The 24,629-nt window shown below is 42.1% G+C and overlaps 1 protein-coding gene across 3 annotated transcripts in view; it reads left to right on the plus strand.

The window, feature by feature from the left end:
- The first annotated feature begins 1,929 nt into the window (after positions 1-1,929).
- The window catches only part of ENTPD4 (ectonucleoside triphosphate diphosphohydrolase 4), a 37,149-nt gene continuing 14,449 nt past the window's right edge, over positions 1,930-24,629 (plus strand). For 2 of the 3 annotated variants that reach the window (XM_015093092.3, XM_015093094.3), the window contains exons 1-6: positions 1,930-2,142; positions 10,813-10,908; positions 12,084-12,281; positions 12,793-12,998; positions 19,061-19,211; positions 19,726-19,829. In XM_015093092.3, coding sequence (XP_014948578.2) covers positions 10,901-10,908; positions 12,084-12,281; positions 12,793-12,998; positions 19,061-19,211; positions 19,726-19,829 — 667 coding nt within the window. In that variant the 5' untranslated portion in view covers positions 1,930-2,142; positions 10,813-10,900. The remainder of the gene's footprint in view (positions 2,143-10,812; positions 10,909-12,083; positions 12,282-12,792; positions 12,999-19,060; positions 19,212-19,725; positions 19,830-24,629) is intronic. The other variant, XM_015093093.3, reaches the window with a different exon arrangement.

Here is a 24,629-nt window from a genome sequence, read left to right on the forward strand (position 1 = left end):
TGATGATGTGATAATATTATTCTGGCTTTTAGTAGAGGGCTTCTTAAGAGAGGGTCTACTGTAATAAGAACCAGTATCTCAAATTGTAAGGACTTTGAAAGGTACATAATTGCGAGGGGGACTGGCCCTAAAATCACAGCATGTTTGTGACCAACTACCTCAGCTTCTCAAAACAAATCTTGGGTAGAAGTCACAGATGTTTCTAATGTGTAATCTGTCCAAACTGGTCATTTTTTCAAATAACAACTGACTGCCATAAAAGGGCACGAAGTAGGAGAACAACTGGTTTTGTTTCCCCCTCTGCCTCAGGGCATTTGGGCAGGACATTCAAACTCTCAGGGTTCCAGGTTCCTTAACAGAAAAAGGAGGAGGTTTCGTCTAGACTAGATTCCCTGGTGGCTCAGACGGTAAAGCGTCTGCCTGCAATGCTGGAGACCTAGGTTCAATCCCTGGGTTGGGAAGATCCCCTGGAGAAGGAAATGGCAACCCACTCCAGTACTCTTGCCTAGAAAATTCCATGGATGGAGGAGCCTGGTGGGCTATGGTCCATGGGGTCACAAAGAGTCGGACACGACTGAGCAACTTCTATTGAGGTCGTCTTTCCTTTCGTCTAGACTGTAACTATGGCCCGTTTGTTGGAACATTCTGTGGCTTTATGATTCTAGTATGGAGTAACAATTAAAAGATAGTATTACTTCTAAAGCACAGGCCTCCTTGGTCACTGCTAGCCTTCTTCCATGAACAGTATCTGACTCCAAGGATGAAATGTTACCACAAGATTTAACCTAAGCAGGTGTTGGACCAAGGATTCTGCTCAAAATATATAGCTACTAGTTTGTCTAAGCTTCTTTTACTTGACAGAATTAATGAGTAGACATTTCTAGGACTCTCATTTTAAAAAACTATATTAAAGTGGCTGAAGCTCCAATACTTTGGCCACCTGATGCAAAAAGCCGACTCATTAGAAAAGGCCCTGAAGCTGGGAAAGATTGAAGGCAGGAGGAGAAGGGGCTAACAGAGGATGAGGTGATTGGATGACATCGGGGATTCAATGGGCTTGAGTTTGAGCAAGTTTCAGGAGATGGTGAAGAATAGGGAAGCCTGGAGTGCTGCAGTCCATGGGGTCACAAAAAGTCGGATGCTACTGAGCGACTGAACAATGACAATAATAACAAATTAAAGTGGCTAGGCTGCCTGGTCACATCCTATCTCTGGGCAGCAGGGAAACCACTTTTTTTTTTTTTTTTAAGAGGACGAAAGGATAAAAAGCTGCGATTCTCAAGCTTTTCTCCAGCTCTGTGACTTCAAGGCATTGGGTTTTTTTTGGAGGGGGTAGGAGTGGGGGTTGGGGCTCGAGCTAGAAAGCTAAACAGTGTGTCCTTGACCTAAGTACCAGGTCTTGGGGTCAATGTAAGAAACTAGTGTTGTTCACTTACTTCACTATTTCTTCTCAAAACCATTACGTATGTTGAGGGCGCTCTGTGTAACCTAGAATACGCTCTGGTATATGAAACTTCTGGCAACAATGAAATCTTGGTTCTTACTAATTACGTGGACCTTAATTAAGAGAGTCACTGAATGAGTTTGTGCTTCGTTTCTCCACCTGTAAAACAGAGATAGTTACTGGCAAAAGTGAGCAGAAGTGCCAAGTTAAATTTTCAAGTGCTGTTGTCCATAATAATAAAGAGCACAAAGGAAAGATGAATGTGTCATGAGCACACTCACTGATACTTGCTGAAAGCCGAAGGGCTACGATCTGCAGTATCCAAGCCGCCGTATGGGCTCTTTTTCGTGTTGCCGCTTTCACTTTTGACATTCTGTGCTCGCGGCGGACTCCTCCTTGGGCTTCCGCGGATGCCAGTCATCGCGTACAGGCCCCGCCCCCAGGCACAAGCCCCGCCCCTCGGCGTGCGCGCTCCCGGCGCTCCCAGTGACGTGACTCGGGTGGCGGAGGAGTGGCGGGCCCGCTACCGGAAAGGAGCGGAGCTCCTGGGGAGCTATTCCCCCCCCCACCTCCCCTGCCCTCCCGGGAAGTCGTGTCGGCGTTGCCTGCACCGCCTCGCCGCTGTGGCCGTGATGCGCTCCACCCGCGAGTCCCCACTCCCGGGAGCCCCGGCCTCCGAGTCGGACGTAGCCGAGCAGGTGAGGCGGCCTTTCTGGCGCGGATGAGGGGGAGGGTGGGTGGCCGAAGTGGGGACGGTTGGAGCGGGGCCCAACGAGGCGGCGAGGCCGCGAACCTGCCGCTCTGCCCCGGGGGCCTTCCCCGCGTCAGCGGCTCCCACCGCCCGGGCCGCTCGGCAGCCTCCGGGCGCCCGCCGTCAGCGCCCGTGACCCTGGGCTGCAGGTGCTTTTCCCCCCCGCCCCTGACGAGAGAAAGCTGGCAACCGTGCTGCTGCACCCGCTCAGTGACCGCGTTGATTTCCCCTCCGACACGTAGTGGGCCCGGGTTGGCCCGCACTAGGGAGGGACCTGGCTGGGGAAATGGATGCTGCACTCAGGACCCTGCGGGTCTTACCTGCCACCTGGTCATGACATTTACAAGTCAGCATCGTTTTTGCTTTGCTCTGCTTTTACCATGATTCATGCTTTAAATTTCTCTAAAATCTAAATCTAAGTAGCTTCATTGAGAAAATAGAGCTAATTGGGCGATAAAGTGATGGTAAGACCTATGTTTCTCAAACTTGAGTAATGTGTGAACACCTTTAAAAGATGTTCACTCATTCTCTGGAGTTTGTCTCAGAACCCGCAGGGCTCCTCAGACCCCAGTTGGAGGAACACTGAAGTGTGAAGCGTTTTCAGAGAACATTTGGCCCTAGTAGCAAAGTAAAGAGATGCCTCTCAATTTAGGAACTTCCATGCTAGAAGATACACTAGGTTATTAAAGAACTCTAAATGAGAGACTCAAATCCCTAGTTTAATGTCATATTGAAGTCTTTAGTGTGTTCTGTTTTGTGTGATGAAAATAATTTCTAGGCTTGGAGAGGCCGAAGAGAATCATATTCTTTGTGTTATCTTACATTTAATGTTATCATGTCTTGGTATCAGGTCTGTTCATTCTGTTTTGACACATTAGCAGAATTACAAAATGGAGCATTAATTTGTCTAAGTAGTTTGTTGATTTCATTGTCCACCTTAATATTGATTTATCACTTGTATTTGTTGCATTTTGAATCTATGGTTTACATCCTTCCAAGCCTCATAGAGCTACATGATCTCACCCCTTGTGTATATAGCCTGGAAAGAAGAAACAAAAGTTGATCTAGGTACTTATATTCTTTACATTTTTATTCAGCATGTTTATTTAAAATAGACTACACATAAATACAGAGAAGATTGAGTGTGGGAAAACAGAAGTATTACAGATCAGATCTTGGCAAAGAAAAATATTGACCTGTGCTTTGAGAAAATTGTAATATTGTGAGCAGGACATAAGAGTTAGTAGGAAGTGACTTAAGGCCCAAGGCAAGAATGAGAACAGCTTGTGTGGGAGAGGAGCAAACCGCATGTCTAGAGTAGAGAGAGGTTATCTGGAGCAAGAAGAGAACAGGTTGGTGAAATAAGATGAGGGAACTCTGCTCAATATTCTATACCACCCCAATTGGGAAAAGAAGTTGAAAAAAGAATAGATAATGTAAATGTATAAATGAATTATTTTGTTTTACACCTGAAACTAACACAACATTGTTAATCAGCTATACTCCCAATATTAAAAAAAAAAAAAAATTTTTTTTTTTTTTAAAGATGAGACTTTGATGGATGCAAGGTCTCAGGGATGCCACACAGGGAAGTTGTTGACCCATAAGCTCTGGGAGAGTCTTGAGCTGGTCATACTGTGAAGGTAGTGTTTTACAAAGAAGTGTTTCCAAAGAAAGGTCTTCCACATAGAGATCTGTCGTGAGCTAGCGGTGTCTGCTGTGGTCATTTTAGATGTGTGGACTCTTTGAGGAAGAATTGGCAGGACCTGATGACCAACATAAACTTACAACATACAGATAGTTGGGAATCAGAGTTGAGAACCAGGTAACCCCAATTCATGGTGATACTCCTCTTAGACCTGGGGAATTTGGAAAGGGGCATTAGTTTGTGTCAAAGGTTTGTGAGCCCAAACTTAGACTAAACGAGTTTGCGATAATAGGGAAAGCCCCAGATGTGGAACTGAAACTTGAAGGAAGTCAGAGTTGCAGATCCAGGAAGCTGCAGAGGTGATGCAGGGAAAAGTGTGACCAGAAAAGAGATCATTTAAAATGGGGACCAGAAGTTTGCAAGTGAATGGTGAGAGGTAAGGAAGAGGTTTGGTTGCTGCTACTGCTGCTAAGTCACTTCAGTCGTGTCCGACTCTGTGTGATCCCATAGACAGAAGCCCACCAGGCTCCCCCGTCCCTGGGATTCTCCAGGCAAGAGAGGTTTGGTTAGGACTTGCTATTGAAAAATAAAATTTTAAATGTAAAATAAATATGAAGAAAATGTAGATCATAAATGCAACTATGTACATTCTTCCTCCCCTCTCTTATTTAAAAAATATTGGAGTATAATTGCCCTACAACACTGTGTTGGTTCCAGGTGCACAGCATAGGGAATCCTATATATGTACATTCGATAACCCTGTACATGACAAAAAATGTGTAAAAAACATAAGTCTGGTTACCCTCTGTCACCATACAAATTTGTTACAATATTATTGGCTGAATTGCATATGTAAATTTCATCCCTGTGACTCATTTATTTCGTAACTGTAATTTTTACCTTTTAATCTTCCTCACCTATTTCTCTCCTCCTGCCATTCCCTACCCTTCTTGCAACCACCAGTTTGCTCTCTGTATGTTTGTCTCTGTATTTTGTGATGTTTGTTCATTTGTGTTTTAGATTTCACATGTAAGTTGAATGCCCTCCATGTCCATCCATGTTGTCACAAATGACAAGATTTCATTCTTTTTTGTGGCCAAGTAATATTTCACTATATGTACATACACCATAGGTGTTTTATCCATCTGTTGGGCATTTTGACTGCTTCCATATCATGGCTATTGCTGATAATCCAGCTGTGAACACAGGTGTACATATATCTCTTCAAATTAGTGTTTTTGTCCTCTACGGAAAAATACCCAGAAATGGGATTGCTGGATCATGTGGTACTTCCAGTATTTTTTGAGGAACCTCCATACTGTTTTCCTTAGTGGCTGCACCAGTTTACATTCTGCCAACAATGCTCACAGTTCCTCTTTTTCTACATTCTTGCCAACATTTGTTACCATACATTCTTCTTAATGAATAAATCAAGTTGTTTTGATGTATTTTTCCCACAACTGAGTGCCATGCCGCATCCCTACTTCAGCCTCTTGCTCTCACCGACACAGTCATTCCTTACAGAATTTTGCCTGTTGATGACCTTTTGATTTTTCCAAGCCCTTTTGTAACCCTTTGCTACTCATATCGTTCTGTTTTGCAGCACTCTCATGTCATCTTAGCATCTTACTCAGAGGTCTGGCTCTTCCGGAGTCTCATTTGTCTGCAATTTTGTTTGCCTGTGATTTCAGTATTTGCTAATATCTGTATCACTGCATCCTGCATTTTTCACCATGGGAGCCATTTCACTTTGCAGTTGACTGGTATTGTTTTCACTGTTTCGCATAGGACTGTCAGGGAGAGACTGACTGAGAAAGATTTTGACTCAGGACCTGATGTACCTCATTCTGTTAAGAAATGTTCAGCTGAACGGGGCCCCATCACCTGAAATCATGCGAGTTAATGCATCTCTTTGGTGATAGGTCTCACACAGCTTGGGCCTTTTAAAATCATGGCAGTTTTACGTAATATTGCTGAGTTTGCCTTCCTAAACTGTGGTGCCAAGATTCTTAGCTGCAAATACAACTGGAGTTTACGTTTGAAGATCACATTACCATATTGTTGTCTCCTGGGTAATACTAAATAAATATTGTCCTAAATGAACATAATTATTTCAGCAATTTATAAGCTGTCCTATTTTCTGTCTTTAAACACAAATTTTGTAACTTATAAAAATATCTTTCTATTCTCACGGTCATCACATATTTGAAAAAAAAAAAAAAGTCCTAAGACAAACACTAGATTAAATAACATTTCCTATGTTTGCTATGGTGCATCCTTACAGTGCATTTCTCTTTTGAAATGTCCTCTCTTTTCTCCTTCCCTCTGTGTGTCAGCATGTTTAATAGTCACACTGTAGTCCATCGCATATGTGGGCCGTGTTTAATGTAACCCACCGCCAAAAGGCATTTTGGCACTTAGTAACAGTGTTTTGCTATTCTAAATAATACTATGATGAACATCTTTATATGTGTTTTAGTGAATTTATCTTATTATTTCCTGAAGACAAATTGCCATGACGGGTAGAACAGAGGGTAAGCATGTTTAAAATTTTCACATATGTTACCTGTATGCCCCCAGAAGGTGAGTATATATTTAGATTCTCTCCAGGGGTGCTCACAACCTGTTCGCCTCCCACTGGTTAGCATAGTATCATCAGACTTTAATCTTTGCCAACTGATAGTGATAAAACCTTGTTTTTATTTATATTTCTCAAAATACCAGTGAAGTTAGATTCTGACTTCATTCAGAATTCTTATTCTGTTCATCTCCAATTGTCCTTGCTCATTTTTCTGTTCCAATGTTTCTCTTTTTTATTTATAAGAAATTTTTCGTATGTAAAGGGTATTTACTTTGCGTCAGGTGTATTGCACGTAATTTCCCCAAGCTTTGTGTGTTTGAGAAAGGCATATTTTTAACTCTCAGAAGTCTTAAACTCATAAGTAGATGTCTTTTATTTATAGTTTGAGACACTGATGTCACTTGAAGAAAAATCTTACCTATTCTGGAATTAGATAAATACTACATTTTCATCTTACATTTTTGTGAATTATTTGATATTTAAATCTTTGAGCCATTGGTATTCTAATAAAAGGTATGCTGTAGTAATCTCACCTTATTCAGATACTAAAAGTAGATATAAAAATACATAAAACATATTTATATTGGCATTTTTTCCCATTTCATGTGAATTCTTAAATCACAAATACTGTTTGTCCTAAGTTTAGGGTACATGGTACAATATAGACACCATATCAAAACCCAAACTAATTACAGTGATTTTACCCTGTAGGGGGTAATAATGCCCCCAGGTAGGCATTATTAATCCTTTTTATTTTATAACATCTTTGTGTGTATGTTTTGTTCCCTCTTCTTCATTGTAAATTCTTCAAGGGCTGGGTCCATATCTGATTCATCTTTATGTCTCGTGGTCCCAGCGACCCATGAAACAAGCAGTAGTTGCTGGTCACTTCTGTGACAGGCACTGGTCACTGGGGAAACAGAGGGATAAGAGGCTGTTCCTGCCATTGAGGGGCTTACCATGTAATGAGAAAGTGAAGCGTAAGCGTAGCATTGTAGCTGACTACTGTACAGAGCCAGTACTCTAAGGACGTGCGGACTAGGGAAGTCCTCCCAGAGGGATCATGCTGAACCAGCAGCTTGAGAAGCACATAGGAGCACCAACAGACGGACCAGAGCCAGAGAGCCATTCTACAAATGTAGAGGGATGGGAGCATTCCAGGGACCCTCAGCTCGTGTTTAGTATGGCGGAGTACAGAGTACTGGTCTGGCTAGTCTGTCAGTCAGGGGATAAGACTAGAAAGATAGCCAGGGGCCAGAACAAGCCTTCTGAGGCAGAGGCTGTGTGTGGCTCTGCAGCACTTGACATGTGGCTTGTGCAGCCGACAGAGTGAACTGATTCCCTCCCTTTTAAATACATTTTATTTCATTCATTAAAAAAGCATCTATACACATAAAGATTGTTACATACAACAGTTATTGTTTACCCAGAATATAATTCTTAAATCGGAATAGAGTTGATGTACAATATTATGTAAGTTTCAGGTGTGCAACACAGTGATTCACAATTCTTAAAGATTGTGCTCCATTTATAGTAATTACAAAATACTGGCTATATTCCCTGTGCTGGACGATATATCCTTGTAGCTTGTCTGTTTTATACATAGTAGTTTGTACCTATTAATTCCCTACCCTTCACTTGCCTCTCCCTCCTTTTCCCTCCCCACTGGTAACTACTTAGTTTATTTTCTATATCTGGAGCCTGGAGAAATTGAATTTTTAATTTTAATTATTTCACCCACACATGGCAGTGGCTGCTGTATGGAATAGCATAAGGCTAGATCAAATGGGACCTCCTTTACCATCCTAAAGACAGAACATTTTCCTGAGTGAGAGAGAAAAGTTGGGAGGTTATCATTATTCCTGCTTGTTTTGGAAAGATTATGTGTAAGTTCGTAACCTTTTTGAATCGCAGAACTCTGCAGCTTGACTTCTTGCCAGGCTCTTTCCTAGGGGTTGCCATGCTGGGAATGCAGCCACCAGCCAAGCAGACCTAAATCTGGCCCCTTGTGGGGCTTGCATTCTGGAAGAGGAGACATATGGGCAAGAGAAATGCAAACACACACACACCCAGTTCGTTAGAAGACTGTGTGGCTAGGTGTATGGATTCACATGCTTGAATCTCAGCTCTTTTATTTAGAATCACTTTTATTAGCAACGTGACCTCAGGCACATTACTTAGCCTCTCTGTTCATCTATAAAATATTATGCAAATAGTACCTACCTTGGTGATTGATAGGAGAAATAGATGAGTATTTGTAAAGCATTTGAACAGGGCCTGGCACTGTATAAGAAGTTAGTAAATACATAAACACTGAGGAGAAAAAATAACTCAGGGTTGGGAGCTGGATGGAGAGCTTGCAGTTTTAGATTGGGTGGCCAGGGCAGGCCTTGAGAAGGTGCCATCAAGTAAAAGTCTGAAGGGAGTGGAAAAAAAAAAAAAAAAGTCGTATGGATTATTTATAACCAGAAGGAGCAGCACATTCAGAGACCCTAAGACCAGACAGCACCTGGCGTGGATGAAGACAGCGAGGACGCCAGTGTGGCTGGGGTGGAGTGAGAAAGGGAGAGGATCAGAGCAGTGGCAGGTGGGGGTCCCATTGGACCGGGAGTCAGGGTACAGCCTTTGGCCTTTATTTACATGAGAGGGGAGCCTTTGGAGGATTCCCAGCACAAGATTACCAGGCTCCTGGACCTGAGCAGGGACAGTGGCTGTCAGTTTATGATGAAGAATCTGCCTGAAGCTATCAGCAAGGGATTGGGTAGCTGAGGGGTTGAGACTGCAGGTGGGAGACAGACTAGTTGGGCTGCTGTCCACATAGGCTGGGTGAAAATAAGAGATAAGAAAGAGACCTCAGGCAAAAGTGTCAAGAAAAGGGACAGACTTTAGAGAAACTGAGGTTAAAGAAATGGAAGGACTCAAAGACTCTGAGACATTAGTCTGCCATCTTCTTGGTCAGCCGGCTTTCCAAATAAAGTCATATTCCTTGCCTCCAAAAAAAGAGAAAGAAATGGAAGGACTTTGTAAGAAATTGGCTCTGGAGGATGAAGGAGAGGGAGGGGTCAGGCCCAGCTCCTTAGTTTTCTGCTTTGAGTGTTTAGGGCATTGAGATAGCAAGGAGGAGCATGGGAGGAGCAGAATGGGGCCACAGTGAAAGGGTTCAGTTTCAGAAGTGTTTCTCACAGGTCCGCATGATGTTCAGATGGGGTTATCAGTAGGTGCTGGAAGATATGTATCTGTAACTTAGAGAAGAAGCTTGGGGTGGAGAAAGTTAGTTGTCAGCTATCGGGTCATTGAGGCAATAAGTGAAGATGACCAGTAACAGAGATTAGGGTTAGGAGAGATTGGAGCCAAGACAGGAAACCTACAGGGAACAGAACAGATGGGATGTGCAGAGGCACCGAGACGTGGAGAGTCCTGAGAAGGTCTTGATCAAGAGCTAAGAAGCAGACTAGGGGAGACAGCTGTCCTGAGAGCCTGGGAGCAGTGAAGCAGGGCCACAAGACCAAGAAAGAGACCCACTATCTCTTGTCGTTTGGGTCCAGCAAGTCGGAAGGAAGCCCTTGCTTAGACCCGTGTTCTGTCTGTGATGTGAGGTCTCGGGTGGAGGAGTGGCAGCCACTGGGAAGTGACAGAACTCACTAGGAGCGTGGTGCCTTACCTGGGACTTTGTGCATGAAAGAGGGATCTACTAGATGAACCAGATGCATGGATAGCTCAGGTTCCCATTCAGTCAGTCATTCTGCCCACCTCCTCCTCCCACCCCTCACCTCCCTTAACATGCAGCACCATTAGGCAGTTTAGACTGTTTGGTGACCTGTATTTTGGGGTCACTGACTTGCTTTTGGGTAGAAAGCATTAACTAGTGCCAGACTGTGATTATCTCTATTGATTTAGGCCTGTATCTCTGACAGCATGAAATTAACTTAAAAGTGTGTTGCTTGGAATAAACCCTGCTAAGAGCTCCAATGCTGGGATCACAGACCAGTTTTTGTATGCTTAGATTTAAACACCCTTTTGAGAATTTGAACAGAATTTGTATCCTACTATTGTGCAAAAACTATATGAATCTTAATTATGTTGAATTGGTCCATGGTGTTTTTCAGGTCTCCTATTTCCTTCTACTTTTCTATTTATTCATTTTATTAATTTTTGGGAGTTTGACATTGAAACTCCAACTGAAAATTTATCTACAATTTATTTTTTACTAATTGTAATATATAATGGAGCTCTATGTAACTTTGTTCTGTGTTTTCCAAGTCTCCTGTAAATGTGTTATCATACTTTCATAATTTAAAAAATATAATAATAAGTTAAGCATCCCTTTGATAAGTAACATAGACGTTTACTTGGAGTGTGCCATCTTTGTGATTTTCCCCACTTCCTAGAATAGGAGGGCTCTAACGCCAGTAGGACTGCGGTGATGGTGTGTGAGGACTGATTCCCAGAGTCTTGCCTGATCTCTGACCCATCAGCATGGGGAGGTGAGTGATGGTGCCTAATCATGGGCACTGTAAAACCCGAGATTTCAGTGCCACAGAAACAGGTCCCCATGGGGAGGAAAATCTAAATCTCAAGTGAAATGTGTTCAGTTGTGTTACACTTCCGTTGAACACTTGTTCTTCCAGGGCCCCAGTGGGGTGCCTGTCACAGAAGGAAAGTGGTCATGCCAGGTGGATTCGACAGGGGTTAGTGTAAGTTATCATAAAGGGCATGCATGCTGGGATCTGGGAGCAGTTGAATTAAGCACAGGAGAGAGGTCTGTAAGCTTCAGAGATATGGGAAGGGGTGATAAACTCCATAGAGTGGCCCAGGAACCCATATGGTAACCAGAAACTACAAATAGAAAATTCCACTGGGTTAGCAGGCTACCTCCCCCTTCTGTGAGATACTTTAGTCCATAAAACACTCTTTAAAGGAAAGAGTGTCGATTAACTGTAAAACAATAGAATTTATCCCAAAGGCAGCAAAAAAAATTTTTAAGCCTGTTCCTGACGTAAACTGAGAAGAAAGTTTATTTGGAGAAATGTCTCAGGAGTATTTCTAAAAACACAGAGTACACAAAATGTATTTATTGACCATTGCAGGGACGTTGTTAAAGATACTGTTTTATTTCCCATCTTCTCATGCAGTCACCAGGGAGAGATTGGCCTGGAATTCAGTGTTAAAGAATCTGCTTCTGCCTGGACTGCTTATGTTTCCACTGTAACAGCAAAGTTTTGGCCGCTAGCATGCTCAGCCACCTTTGCAGGCTTTCCTTATTACATGCTTTTTTGTACTCTAAATTCATCATCCTTAAACCTGGCTTTATTATACATTTACTTATTTACTTTATTGAACTTAATTCTTATAAACTATCTCTAATTCTATTTTTGGAATGAGGCAAGGTAAAAATAAAAACTACCTAATACTCCCCAGAAAGGGAGGGAACGCAGAAAAGTCATAATCATCAGGGCTTAATTCTCATTCATCGGATTTTATAATTTTGGCTATTTTACATAGCACAATAGCAATGTGGAAGAGGCTGGTCTACAAAAGGCCTTCCAGCAGGAACATAGGGGCGGCTCCTGGTGAAGGTCTTGTATTTGGATCAGTGGAGGTGAGGGGAGGCCTCTGTGGAGCAAACTGTTTTAGCTAAACCTGTCTTTTGGCATTTCAGGATTGGCATCTCCTGTCTTTTTCCTGCTTCCTGGCATTTCAGCATCTCTCCAGTGGGGTGTCCCCGAATTCTGAACACCAACTTACGCCAGATTGTCGTCATCAGCCTTCTGGCTGCTGCTGTCTCACTTTTATACTTTTCTGTCGTCATAATCCGAAATAAGTATGGACGGCTCTCCAAAGACAAGAAGTTTCAAAGGTAGGAGGAAAACAAATGTGTTTTCTAGATGGTATGCCATACCTTCATCCTATGGCTTCAAGACTTTGGGAATTAGGTTGGAATTTAAGGAGCATGTGGCTGGAGGAAACGGATTTTGTACCCAATACAGCATGGCATGAAAAACTAAACTGTTTGAAACTGTTTAATTATTAACCACCAAATCCACATCATAAGAGGATTTGAGCATAAGCTTCTCCTGTGATAACATTTAAAGCTGATTTTTCAGTTACTGTTGATAGCTGGAAAATAGAGTTTTGCTTTTCAGAGCTCATTTGAACTTACCTAAAACAATGAAGAGTGTGTATCTGGTTTAGGTTACTTTTGTCATCGTCACTTTTTTGTTTCCTTTTGATTTTTTTGATCATTTGACGGTTGTAGAAATGTTCTGGTGGTAGTGCCACATAGCTTACAGATCACTGACTTGGTATTTGTGTATTGCATTATGGATCGTCCCTGTCTCAGTAAAAGTATGTTTGTTTCTCTAAACAAGGTACTTGGCACGAGTTACTGACATTGAAGCTACAGACACCAATAACCCCAACGTGAACTATGGCATCGTGGTGGACTGTGGGAGCAGCGGGTCTCGGATATTTGTCTATTGCTGGCCACGGCACAATGGCAATCCTCACGATCTGTTGGATATCAGGCAAATGAGGGATAAAAACCGAAAGCCTGTGGTCATGAAAATAAAACCCGGTATGTAAACAGTAAATATCTGCTCGGTAACCAGGTTCTTTGTCTTGGAGATGGTCTTGATCACTGCCTCCTGAACAGTGTCATGAACCTCCATCCATAGTTCTTCAGGCACTCTGTCTGTCAGATCTAATCCCTTGAATCTATTTGTCATTTCCACTGTATAATGGTAAGGGATTTGATTTAGGTCATACCTGAATAGTCTAGTGGTTTTCCCTACTTTCTTCAATTTAAGTCTGAATTTGGCAATAAGGAGTTCATGATCTGAGCCACAGTCAGCTCCCAGTCTTGTTTTTGCTGACTGTATAGAGCTTCTTCATCTTTGGCTGCAAAGAATATAATCAATCAGATTTTGGTATTGACCATCTGGTAACGTCCATGTGTAGAGTCTTCTCTTGTGTTGTTGAAAGAGGGTGTTTGCTATGACCAGTGTGTTCTCTTGGCAAAACTCTGTAAGCCTTTGCCCTGCTTAATTTTGTACTACAAGGCCAAATTTGCCTGTTACTCCAGGTAGCTCTTGACTTCCTACTTTCGCATTCCAATCCCCTCTAATGAAGAGGATATCTTTTTTTGAGTGTTCTAGAAAGTCCTGGAGGTCTTCAAAGAACTGTTCAATTTCCAGCTTATTCAGCATTACTGGTCAGGGCATAGACTTGGATTACCATGATATTGAATAATTTGCCTTGGAAACGAACAGAGATCATTCTGTCGTTTTGAGATTGCATCCAAGTACTGCATTCTGGACTCTTTTATTGACTATGATGGCTACTCCATTTCTTCTAAGGGATTCCTGCCCACAGTAGTAGGTATAACGGTCATCTGAGTTAAATTCAGACATTCCAGTCCATCTTAGTTCACTGATGCCTAAAATGTCTATGTTCACTCTTGCCTTCTCCTGTTCGACCACTTCCAATTTGCCTTGATTCATGGACCTAACATTCCCGGTTCGTATGCAATATTGCTCTTTAAAGCATCGGACTTTGCTTCCATCACCCGTCACATCCACAGCTGGGTGTTGTTTTTGCTTTGGCTCTGTCTCTTCTTTCTGGAGTTATTTCTCCACTCTTCTTCAGTATCATATTGGGCATTTACCAACCTGGCGAGTTCATCTTTAAGTGTCATACCTTTTTGCTTTTTCCTGCTGTTCATGGGGTTCTCAAGGCAAGAATACTGAAGTGGTTAACCATTTCCTTCTCCAGTGGACCATGTTTTGTCAGAACTCTCCGCCATGACCTGTCTGTCTTGGGTGGCCCTACATGGTATGGCTCATAGTTTCATTGAGCTAGACAAGGCTGTGGTCCATGTGATCAGTTTGGTTAGTTTTCTCTGATTGTGATTTTCATTCTGTCCTCTGATGGATAAGAGGAAGCTTCCTGATGGGAGAGACTGACTGAGGGGGAAACTGGGTCTTGTTCTGATGGGTGGGGCTGTGTTCAGTAAATCTTTAATCCAATTTTCTGTTGATGGGAAGGACTGTGTTCCCTCCCTGTTGCTTGAACTGAGGCCAAACTATGGTGGAGGTAATGAAGATAATGGCGACCTCCTTCAAAAGGTCCCATGCACTTACTGCTGCAACCAGTGCCTCTGACCCTGAAGCAGGCCACTGTCGACCCACACCTCCACCAGAGACTCCTGGATACTCATGGCATGTCTGGGTCAGTTTTCTGTGGGGTCACTGCTCCTTTCTCCTGGGTCCTTGTGCCTACAAGGTTTTATTCATGCCTTCCAAGAGTCTATTTCCCCAGTCCTGTGTGTTCTGGTGGTTCTGTGGTGGGGTTAATGGTGACCACCTCCAAGAGGGCTTATGCCATACCAGGTCTGCCATACCCATAGCCCCTGCGGCCGGCCACTGCTGACCCATACCTCCGGAGGAGACACTCAGACACAGTTCTGGCTTAGTGTCTGTGGGTTGGGCGTGTGTTTTGTGCCCTTCCCAGGTCTGAGCAGCTCAGGCAGCCAGGTGCTTGGCAAGCATACTGTCCCAGGTGGCCCATGTGTCTTAATCACCTCCTCAGTCCCAGCTGCTCAGTTTCCCCCAGTGTGCCGTGAGAATACCGTCTCAGGTGTGCCGTATGTCTCCTCTGGAGAGCTGATCTCAGGCTACAACCCTCCTGGCGAATGTCAACCATCTAGGATCTCAGGAAGACATGGTTAGCAGCTAGGAGCCTGCTCACAGTTTGGTGGAAGATGCCATCCCTGGGGCTGAGATTGTAGCAGCCCCTTGCCTTCCAGCTCTGACTATTGCAAACCTGCCTCTCTGCCTCTGGGCTGGGAAGGGCTGGTAGGGAGCCTGCTTGCTCTCCTTTGGTATTCCCTCTCCTTTGTTCTGTGAGCAGGCCAGGCTGCCTATTAGATTGTTAGGTTAGAGCCTTTCACAGGAAAGTTCTCCTTTCTGCATTTGTGGTTAGGCATGTATTCTGTGGGTTTTTTTTTACCTCCCGGTTATGTTGCTTTCTGATATTCCAGAACTCCCCGCAGACCCACCTGTGAGAAAGTTTCCTACTGTGTGGAAACTTCTCCTCCTTCATGACTCCCTCCCCAGGACAGGTCTCCATCCCTAACTCTTTTGTCTCTCTTTTTGTCTTTTTTATATTTTGTTCTACCTCCTTTCAAAGAGAATGGGCTGCATTTCTGGGTGCCTGGTGTCCTCTGACAGTATTCAGAAGTTGTTTTGTGGAAGTTGCTCAGCATTCAAATGATCTTTTGATAAATTTGTGGGGGGGGAAGTGGTCTCCCCGTCCTATTCCTCTGCCTTACAAATACCTGAGCAAAGAAGAGAAGCAAAAAGCAAAGGAAAAAAGAAAGACATAAGCATCTGAATGCAGAGTTCCAAAGAATAGCAAGGAGAGATAAGAAAGCCTTCGTCAGCGATCAATGCAAAGAAATAGAGGAAAACAACAGAATGGGAAAGACTAGAGATCTTTTCAAGAAAATTAGAGATATCAAGGGAACGTTTCATGCAAAGATGGGCTCAATAAAGGACAGAAATGGTATGGACCTAACAGAAGCAGAAGATATTAAGAAGAGGTGGCTAGAATACACAGAAGAACTATACAAAAAAGATCTTCATGACCCAGATAACTACAATTGTGTGATCACTCACCTAAAGCCAGACATCCTGGAATGAGAAGTCAAATGGGCCTTAAGAAACATAACTATGAACAAAGCTAGTGGAGGTGATGGAATTCCAGTTGAGCTATTTCAAACCCTATAAGATGATGCTGTGAAAGTGCTGCACTCAATATGCCAGCAAATCTGAAAAACTCAGCAGTGACCACAGGACTGGAAAAGGTCAGTTTTCATTCTAATCCCAAAGAAAGGCAATGCCAAAGAATATTCAAACTACTGCACAATTGCACTGATCTCACATACTAGCAAAGTAATGCTCAAAATTCTCCAATCCAGGCTTCAACAGTATGTGAACTGTGAACTTCCACATGTTCAAGGTGGATTTAGAAAAGGCAGAGGAACCAGAGATCGAATTGCCAACATCCGCTGGACCATTGAAAAAGCAAGAGAGTTCCAGAAAAACATCTACATTTGCTTTATTGACTATGCCAAAGCCTTTGACTGTGTGGATCACAATAAACTGTGGAAAATTCTGAAAGAGATGGGAATACCAGACCACCTGACCTGCCTCCTCAGAAATCTGTATGCAGGTCAAGAAGCAACAGTTAGAACTGGGCATGGAACAATAGACTGGTTCCAAATCGGAAGTCTGTCAAGACTGTATACTGTCACCCTGCTTGTTTAATTTATATGCAGAGTACATCATGAGAAACGCTGGGCTGGATGAAGTACAAGCTGGAATCAAGATTGCCAGGAGAAATATCAATAACCTCAGATATGCAGATGACACCACCCTTATAGCAGAAAGTGAAGAAGAACTAAAGAGCCTCTTGATGAAAGTAAAAGAGGAGAGTGAAAAAGTTGGCTTAAAGCTCAACATTCAGAAAACTAACATCATGGCCTCTGGTCCCATCAGTTCATGGTAAATAGATGGGGAAACAATGGAAACAGTAACAGACTTTATTTTTGGGGGCTCCAAAATCACTGCAGATGGTGACTGCAGCCATGAAATTAAAAGACGTTTGCTCCTTGGAAAAAAAGCTATGACCAACCTAGCCAGCATATTAATAAGCAGAGATATTACCTTGCCAACAAAGGTCTGTGTAATCAAAGCTGTGTTTTTTTCCAGTAGTTATGTATGGATGTGAGAGTTGGACCATAAAGAAAGCTGAGTGCCGAAGAATTGATGCTTTTGAACTGTGGTGTTGGAAAAGACTCTCAAGAGTCTCTTGGACTGCCAGGAGATCCAACCAGTCCATCCTAAAGGAGATCAGTCCTGCATGTTCATTGGAAGGACTGATGTTGAAGCTGAAACTCCAATACTTGGGCCACCTGATGGGAAGAACTAACTCATTGGAAAAGACCCTGATGCTGGGAAAGATGGAAGGCAGGAGGAGAAGGGAACGACAGAGGATGGTTAGATGGCATTGCCGACTTGATGGACATGAGTTTGAGCAAGCTCCAGGAGTTGGTGATGGACATGGAAGCCTGGTGTGCTGCAGTCCATGAGGTCGCAAAAAGTCAGACACGACTGAGTGACTGTACTCAATAATTTTGGGCTTGGTGACCATTGAAAAGATCTTGTATATGGAGTCCAAAAAAATCTGGCTTTCAGTTTGTTTGCTGCTCATTGCTCTGACAGATCACTTAATTTGAGTCCACAGTTTCCTAATTTGTGGAATAAATTTTGGATTTCTAAAATCCCCCTCAGCTTTAATATTATAGGCTAAATGACAGCTGGAACACTTACATACTCATTCAGCAAATATTTGCTGAGCACCTCCTGTTTACCAGGGACTGTGTCAGGTGCTGAGACTAACTTTGAACAAAACACAGTTTCTGCCCTCGAGACACTTCCAGTTGGAATGTGACAGACAAGTAAATAGCGAGTTTCAGTGAAGTGGAATGAATATACACTGAGAGGGGAGGGTGAGCATGGAATATAATGAGAGCTCACCTTCAGGGAGGGTTCTGTTAGGGAGGACTTCCAGGGAGGATGTAGCTCAGTGGGTGAGCTGGAGTCAGCCAGGTGAAGAGGGAGAAAGGTGGGGGATAGTCAAAGAGAAAGTTCTTCCTGGTGGAGGTGCAGGGGCCCTCAGGGCAGAATACGAAGCATTACAGAAATGTCATGCGGTGTAGTTGGAGCCAAATGGAAGGGGTGTGGCAGGAGGTGGGACGGGTGAGTGCGCAGCGTCTATTATGCTGTACTAGAGCTGAGCTTTATTCAGAGGGCTTTGAGCCACCGGAGGATCTCAAAGCAGGAGACACCTTCTGCATAGAGAGTGGTTGGGGATGGCCAGGACTGGAGATTAGGCTGTGCTGCAGCAAGCTGGCTGAGGCTGGTGGTATCCAGAAGAGATGGTGAGAAGTGAGATAATGTGAGCAGAACCAAGGATAGGTGATCAGCGAGATCCAGAATATCTGTTGGGGATGAGGGCCCTCCGCTGGGGCTGCTAAGGTGAGTAGCAGGCAGCAAAAGCAGGATTGTAGTGGAAGTTAAGTTTGGATTTGCATATGTTGCTGTGAGGTCAAGGACATGGCTGTGTCCTGTGGAAAGTTACGGGTACGATCAGTAACTTTCAGTATGATCAGTATAAAGTCAGTATGATCAGAGGTCAGGGAAGAGATCTGGATGGCTGCTATTAAGATTTGGAGATCTATTAGAAATAAAAGTGGTCATCACTGTTGTTTTCATGAACATTAAAGGAATGGTATGAACAATTAAAAAAAGATTCAGAGATCTGAGACAGAGATGGTGATGGCAGCTGTGAGAGAGAGTGAACTTGCCTGAGGCTAGTGTGGATATATTTCTTAGGGGCAGAGACAAGCTGACATGCAGTTGATCCCAAGTATCAGACACATAGCAATTGCTCAGTTAGGTCTGTGTTTGATGACTGAGAAGAGAGCATGGGACTGAACTTGTAGTATCCCCATCATTTACAGCCAACCCAGTATATGTTGGATATTAATTTAAAGGACTTCTCCTTTTTCTGTAGGCATTTCAGAGTTTGCGACTTCTCCAGAGAAAGTCAGTGATTACATTTCGCCACTCTTGAATTTTGCTGCAGAGCATGTTCCACGGGCAAAACACAAAGAGACCCCTCTCTACATTCTCTGCACGGCTGGAATGAGAATCCTCCCCGAAAGGTGATCCTCCCCACGAGGGCGGGGCCTGTCAGGCCAGTCGTGTTGGCTGTGATGGATTTTCTCCCTTTTCACCCCTCCTCTCCCGCCTCCTCGTCTTCCTCTTCCATCACCATTGTCTTCAAAAGGAAGACATTAAAAATTCTCTGTTCAAATCTGGAACAGTACCAGACCTATAGTCAGAACTCACAAAATACCTTTTAATGTATTTATATATGACTGTGAAGAGTAAACTGTAAATTTGTCATTAAAAAAAACCTGATTTTTTATTTTCTTAGTTTAAGGATTGTTTGCAGTTGTAATTCTACATCTAGGAATCACATAATTTAAACAACTTCTGAAAATTCCTTCTTAAACAGTCTTTTCAGTGAATTGTTTTGATTTTAAATTTTACTTTTTTCACACAGGATATACCAGAGCCATAGGGTTTGGGGTTTTTGTTTTTGTTTTTTCTTTTTAAAACAGAAAAATTTAGGATTTAATATATTGACATGTAAATTTTGGGATTGTGTTACAGTCAGCAGAAAGCCATTCTGGAAGACCTTCTGACTGACATCCCTGTGCACTTTGACTTCCTCTTTTCTGACTCTCATGCAGAAGTAATTTCAGGGAAACAAGAAGGTTAGTATATTAGTCTTCAACTTGAAATTTGGGAAGCTATTCCTGTAAGTCCTCCCAGTCTTCCACATTATACACTTTATTAAATTATTCTTAACATCTTAAAATTTGGGAAACCATCGCCTTCAAATATAATTTTTAGATGGTAATGTTAGTTTTTAACATGACTAGTCTTTATAATCCAAATGTTAAGCCATTAAAAAATAACTAAGTTTGTCTTCACATTTAGGAAACATATTTTGGATTTATTTTGCTAGAAAAGGTTTGTGTTCCTTGCCTAAGTTATACAACTTTCTGAAATTATGATAATTATCGAGCTGTTGGAACCTTCTACTGATTTATTTACTAGAAAAGGGAAATTATTCTTCACTTTGATACACTGAGAAAATCTTCTGTTTTCAAAGAAATAATTCTACTTGAGAATGAAATGGCAAGTCAGTGTAATTATTTGGGGAATAGCTTGTTAGAGATGGAAACCAAAAAGCATTTATTTCAAAATCATCTATCATTTTGCCAAAAATTAGGTGAAATTCATACACTGCCATTGAACTGTTTATAGACAAGCAAGGTAAACAGCTGCTTATATAAGGCAGTTTTATATGCCATATAGAAGTAAGGAAATACTATCATGGGAATTGAAAGGAAGGGGACTTTTTTTCCTTAGCTAGAAGCATCATGGAGAAAGTGACATTTGAACTGGGCATCAAGGGATAATTATAAACACAGCATGCCAAAGCCTGGTAAAGCTAGGGCTCTGAGAGAGGGATAGGAAGCTCATTCTAGGCAGAAAAAATGATTTAAGTCAACGCAGGTTAGAAAAGCTGCACCCTGGACAGAGGAATAAAAATACTTTAATCTGATGGGATGATGACCCTTTTGAAAGGTCATGGTAATGTTATAGGTTAGATGGGTCTTGGTGATATCAGCATCATGGTGGCGTGCATGGTTCCTTTTCTCTCCCTTTGATTTGCAACTAATCAGATATCCATAACCGGAAAAAAGTGCCTATGCATAGCACACCAGGACACCCAAGAGATCAGTTCATCTGTGCCCAAGAAAGTGGGTGGATTGGATCCCAGAGGAGTCTGCAGAGCCAGGCAGAGGCAGCAGCAGCAGGAGTGGCCCTGGGCCAGCATGCCCTCTCTGGCAGAGGTGGCGGCGGGTGAAGGGGATGAGTTGGGATGGTGAATTAACCTGACTGAGAGTAGTACAGCTGGAGAGACCACAGCTACTGTGAGCAGAGAAAGAAAGGAGAAGAAGGCAGAAAGAACTGAAAGGACCAGTTTCTTGCTGTCTGCTATGGGATTCTTGCAAGAAGACAGCCCACGGACCTCTGGGGATGTCTTCCCCCACTCAAGGATCCTGTTCTCTTTAGCACACCCAAAACCCCAGGTGCGAAGCATACATCTCCCCAGCTGTGTCACCATCCATTTTTTTTCCCTCGCCACTGGCTTTTTTAATGTTCATGCTCCCAGCCTTAGTGATGAGGCAGCTAAGGTAAGAGAAACCAAAAGCTGTGCTGTAGCGCCACCTTGTAGAAAACAAAGGCTTCGAATTACCAATGTGTTGAATTGTTAGAATGAATGTAAACAAAGCTTTACTTAAATAAGAAAGTCATTCACTACTTCAAATGCTGTGAAGAGACACTTTTCATCAAACACTGTGAAAATCAAGTAATGTGATATCACAAGTAAAAAAAAAAACAAACCAGTTTTCTAGCAACTAAATTTAGAGACATGGACTATTGCAATCTGACTGATAAAGAATTCAAAATAGCTGTTAGGAAGAAATTCGGCGAGCTACAAGAAAACTCAGAAAGACTGTACAATGACCTCAGGAATAAAATTAACAAAATAATTTACCAAAGAGGTTGAAATTCTGAAAAAGTACCAAACAAATTCTGGAGCTGAAGAACTCAGTCAGTGAGATGAATGCATTAGAAAGCTTGGAAGTCAAGTACATCAGATGGAACAGAGAGCAAATGAACTCATGGGTAAGAATATAGAAATGTTTCAGGTGGAAGAGGAGAGAGAACTAAGATTGTTTTAAAAGGGAAGAACCCCTTAACTATCAGACTTCATTAGGAAAGCCACCATAAGACTCATGGATATCCTAGAAGGAGAAGAGAGAGAAGGGAGCAGAGAGCATTCAGAGAAATAATAGCTGAGAATTTCCGAAACCTGAGGAAGAAGCTGGATATACAGTCCACAGAGCTAATGGAAACACTTTGTTATTTCAACACAAAAGACCTTTAAGACACATATTAAAATTGTCAAAAGAGTGATGAAAAAAGTTTTAAAGGCAGCCAGGGAAAAAAGACAGTAATCTACAAAGAAACCTACTTTAGGCTGTCACCGGATTTTTCTGGGAAAACTCTACAGAGGCCAAGGAGTGGAATGACATATTCAAAGTATTGAAAGATAAGCTTGCCAGACAAAAATACTCTAGCCAGTAAAATTATTCTTCAGATATGAAGGAGAAGGAAAGGCTTTTCTAGAAATATTCAGGAACACCTTAGGGCTTTCCTGGCGGCTCAGTGGTAAAGAATCAACCTGCCAATGCAGGAGACACGGCTTCCATCCCTTCTCCAGTAAGATCCCACATGTCATGAGATCCCACATGTCTGTACCACAACTATTGAGCCTGTGCTCTAGAGCCTGGAAGCTGCAACTGCCAAAGCCCACACGCCCTAGAGCCTGTGCTCTCCAAGCGGAGAAGCCACCACAATGAGAAACCCATGAACCTCAGCTAGAGAGTAGTCCCGACTCACTGCAGCTAAAGAAAAGCCTGTGCAGCAGTGAAGATCCAGCACGGCCAAAAGTAAGTAAATGAATAAAACTATGTTTTAAAAAAAGAACCCCTTAGAAGGATTGTACACTATGACCAAGTAGGATTTATCCCTGGGATACAAGTATGATTGAAAATATGCAGATCAATAAATGTAGTACCTCAGTAAAATGAAAGATGAAAGTCACTTCATCTCAATAGATGCAGAAAAAGCATTTGACAAAGCATATCCTTTCTGATATTTTTTTTAAGGACCCTTAATAAATTGGGTATAGAAGGAACAGACCTCAGCATAATAAAGGCCATATATGACAGACTCACAGCTAACATTGTACTCAATGGAGAAAAACTGAAAGCATTTCGTTAAAGATCAAGAGTAAGACAAGGATGCCCACTCTTCTTACTCCTATTTAATATAATATTGAAAGTCCGAGCTAGAGCAGTTAGGTAAGGCAAAGAAAAGCATCCATAAAGGAAGAAGTAAATGTAATGCACTTTGCTGATGATACATTCATATACAAAGAATTCCAAAGACTCAGTCAAAAATATTAATTGTTGTATTTATCAACTATTTCAGTAAAGAGGATGCAAAATGAGCATTAGCATTTCTTTATGCTAATGATGAAGCATCTAAAAAAGAAAACGATCCCACCCACAAAAGCATTAAAAATGTGGAATACTTAGGAATAAATTTAACCAAGGAAGTGAAAGATCTGTACAATGCAAACTGGCAAGACTTAACTGAAAAAAAAATCAAAGCCATAACCAAATGGAAAGATGTTCCATGTTCATGAATCAGAAGAGTTAATATTACTGTTACTACTGAAAGCCATCTACAGATTGAGTGCAATCCCCGTGAAAATACCAAAGACATTATCTACAGAGATAGAACAATGCTAAATTATGGGTGGCACTGCAAAGGACCCCAGATAGCCAAAGCAATCCTGAGAAAAAAGAACAAAGCCTCAAGTAGTGTTTGAGTTTCAAACTCTACTCCAAAGCCATAGTAATCAAAATAGTGTGGTACTGGCACAGAAATAAACACAGCAACCAATGGAACAGGATAGAGAGCCTGGAATTAAATCCTGGCATATACAGTCAGTTAATACTTGAAAAGAGAGCCAAGAAAACTTAATGGATAAAAAATTGTCTCTTCAACTGATAATGCTCAAAAACCTGGAAAAACACAAGCAGAGCAATGAAATTGGACCCCTATCTCATGGATCAAACACTTAGACATAAGACTTGATGCCATACAGCTCCAAGAAAGGAAGACGTTCATCATGGCAATGATTTTTTTGGATAAGACACTAAAAGCAAAAATCAACAAATGGGCTATGTCAAATTCAAACGCTTCTGCACAGAAAAAGAAATAATTAACAAAATGAAAAGATAGCCTACAGAATAGGAGAAACCTTTTGCAAATCATCTTTCATGTAAGTGGTTAATATCCAAAATATATATAAAGAACTCATAAAACTTTAATAACAACAAAAATATCTGATTTAAAAATGGGCAGAACTAAATAGACATTTTCAAAAGAGGGTGTCAGTGGCCAACAGGCACATGAAAAGATGCTCAATATCACTAATAATCAAAAAAACATAAAACCACAGTAAGCTATCACCTCATACCTGCTACAATGGCTATCCTCAAGAAAATAAGAGATAGCAGGTTCTGATGAGAATTGGATGAAAAGGGAACCCTTATACACGAGTGATGGGAATATAAATTGATTTACCACTATGGAAAATAATACGGAAGTTCCTCAATAAAGTAAGTTCTCAGAAATATAAATGCTGTGTCATATGGTATCCCTAATTTCATTGAAAGTGAAGTGAAAGTGAATTCGCTCAGTTGTGTCTAACTCTTTGCGACCCCATAGACTGTAGCCCACCAGGCTCCTCCATCCATGGCATTTTCTAGGCAAGAGTACTGGAGTGGGTTGCCATTTCCTTCTCCAGGGGATATTCCCTACCTGGGGATCGAACCTGGGTCTCCCACATTGCAGGCAGA

This window comes from Ovis aries, chromosome 2, assembly GCF_016772045.2.
Source record: "Ovis aries strain OAR_USU_Benz2616 breed Rambouillet chromosome 2, ARS-UI_Ramb_v3.0, whole genome shotgun sequence".
NCBI classification, from domain to species: Eukaryota; Metazoa; Chordata; class Mammalia; order Artiodactyla; family Bovidae; genus Ovis; species Ovis aries.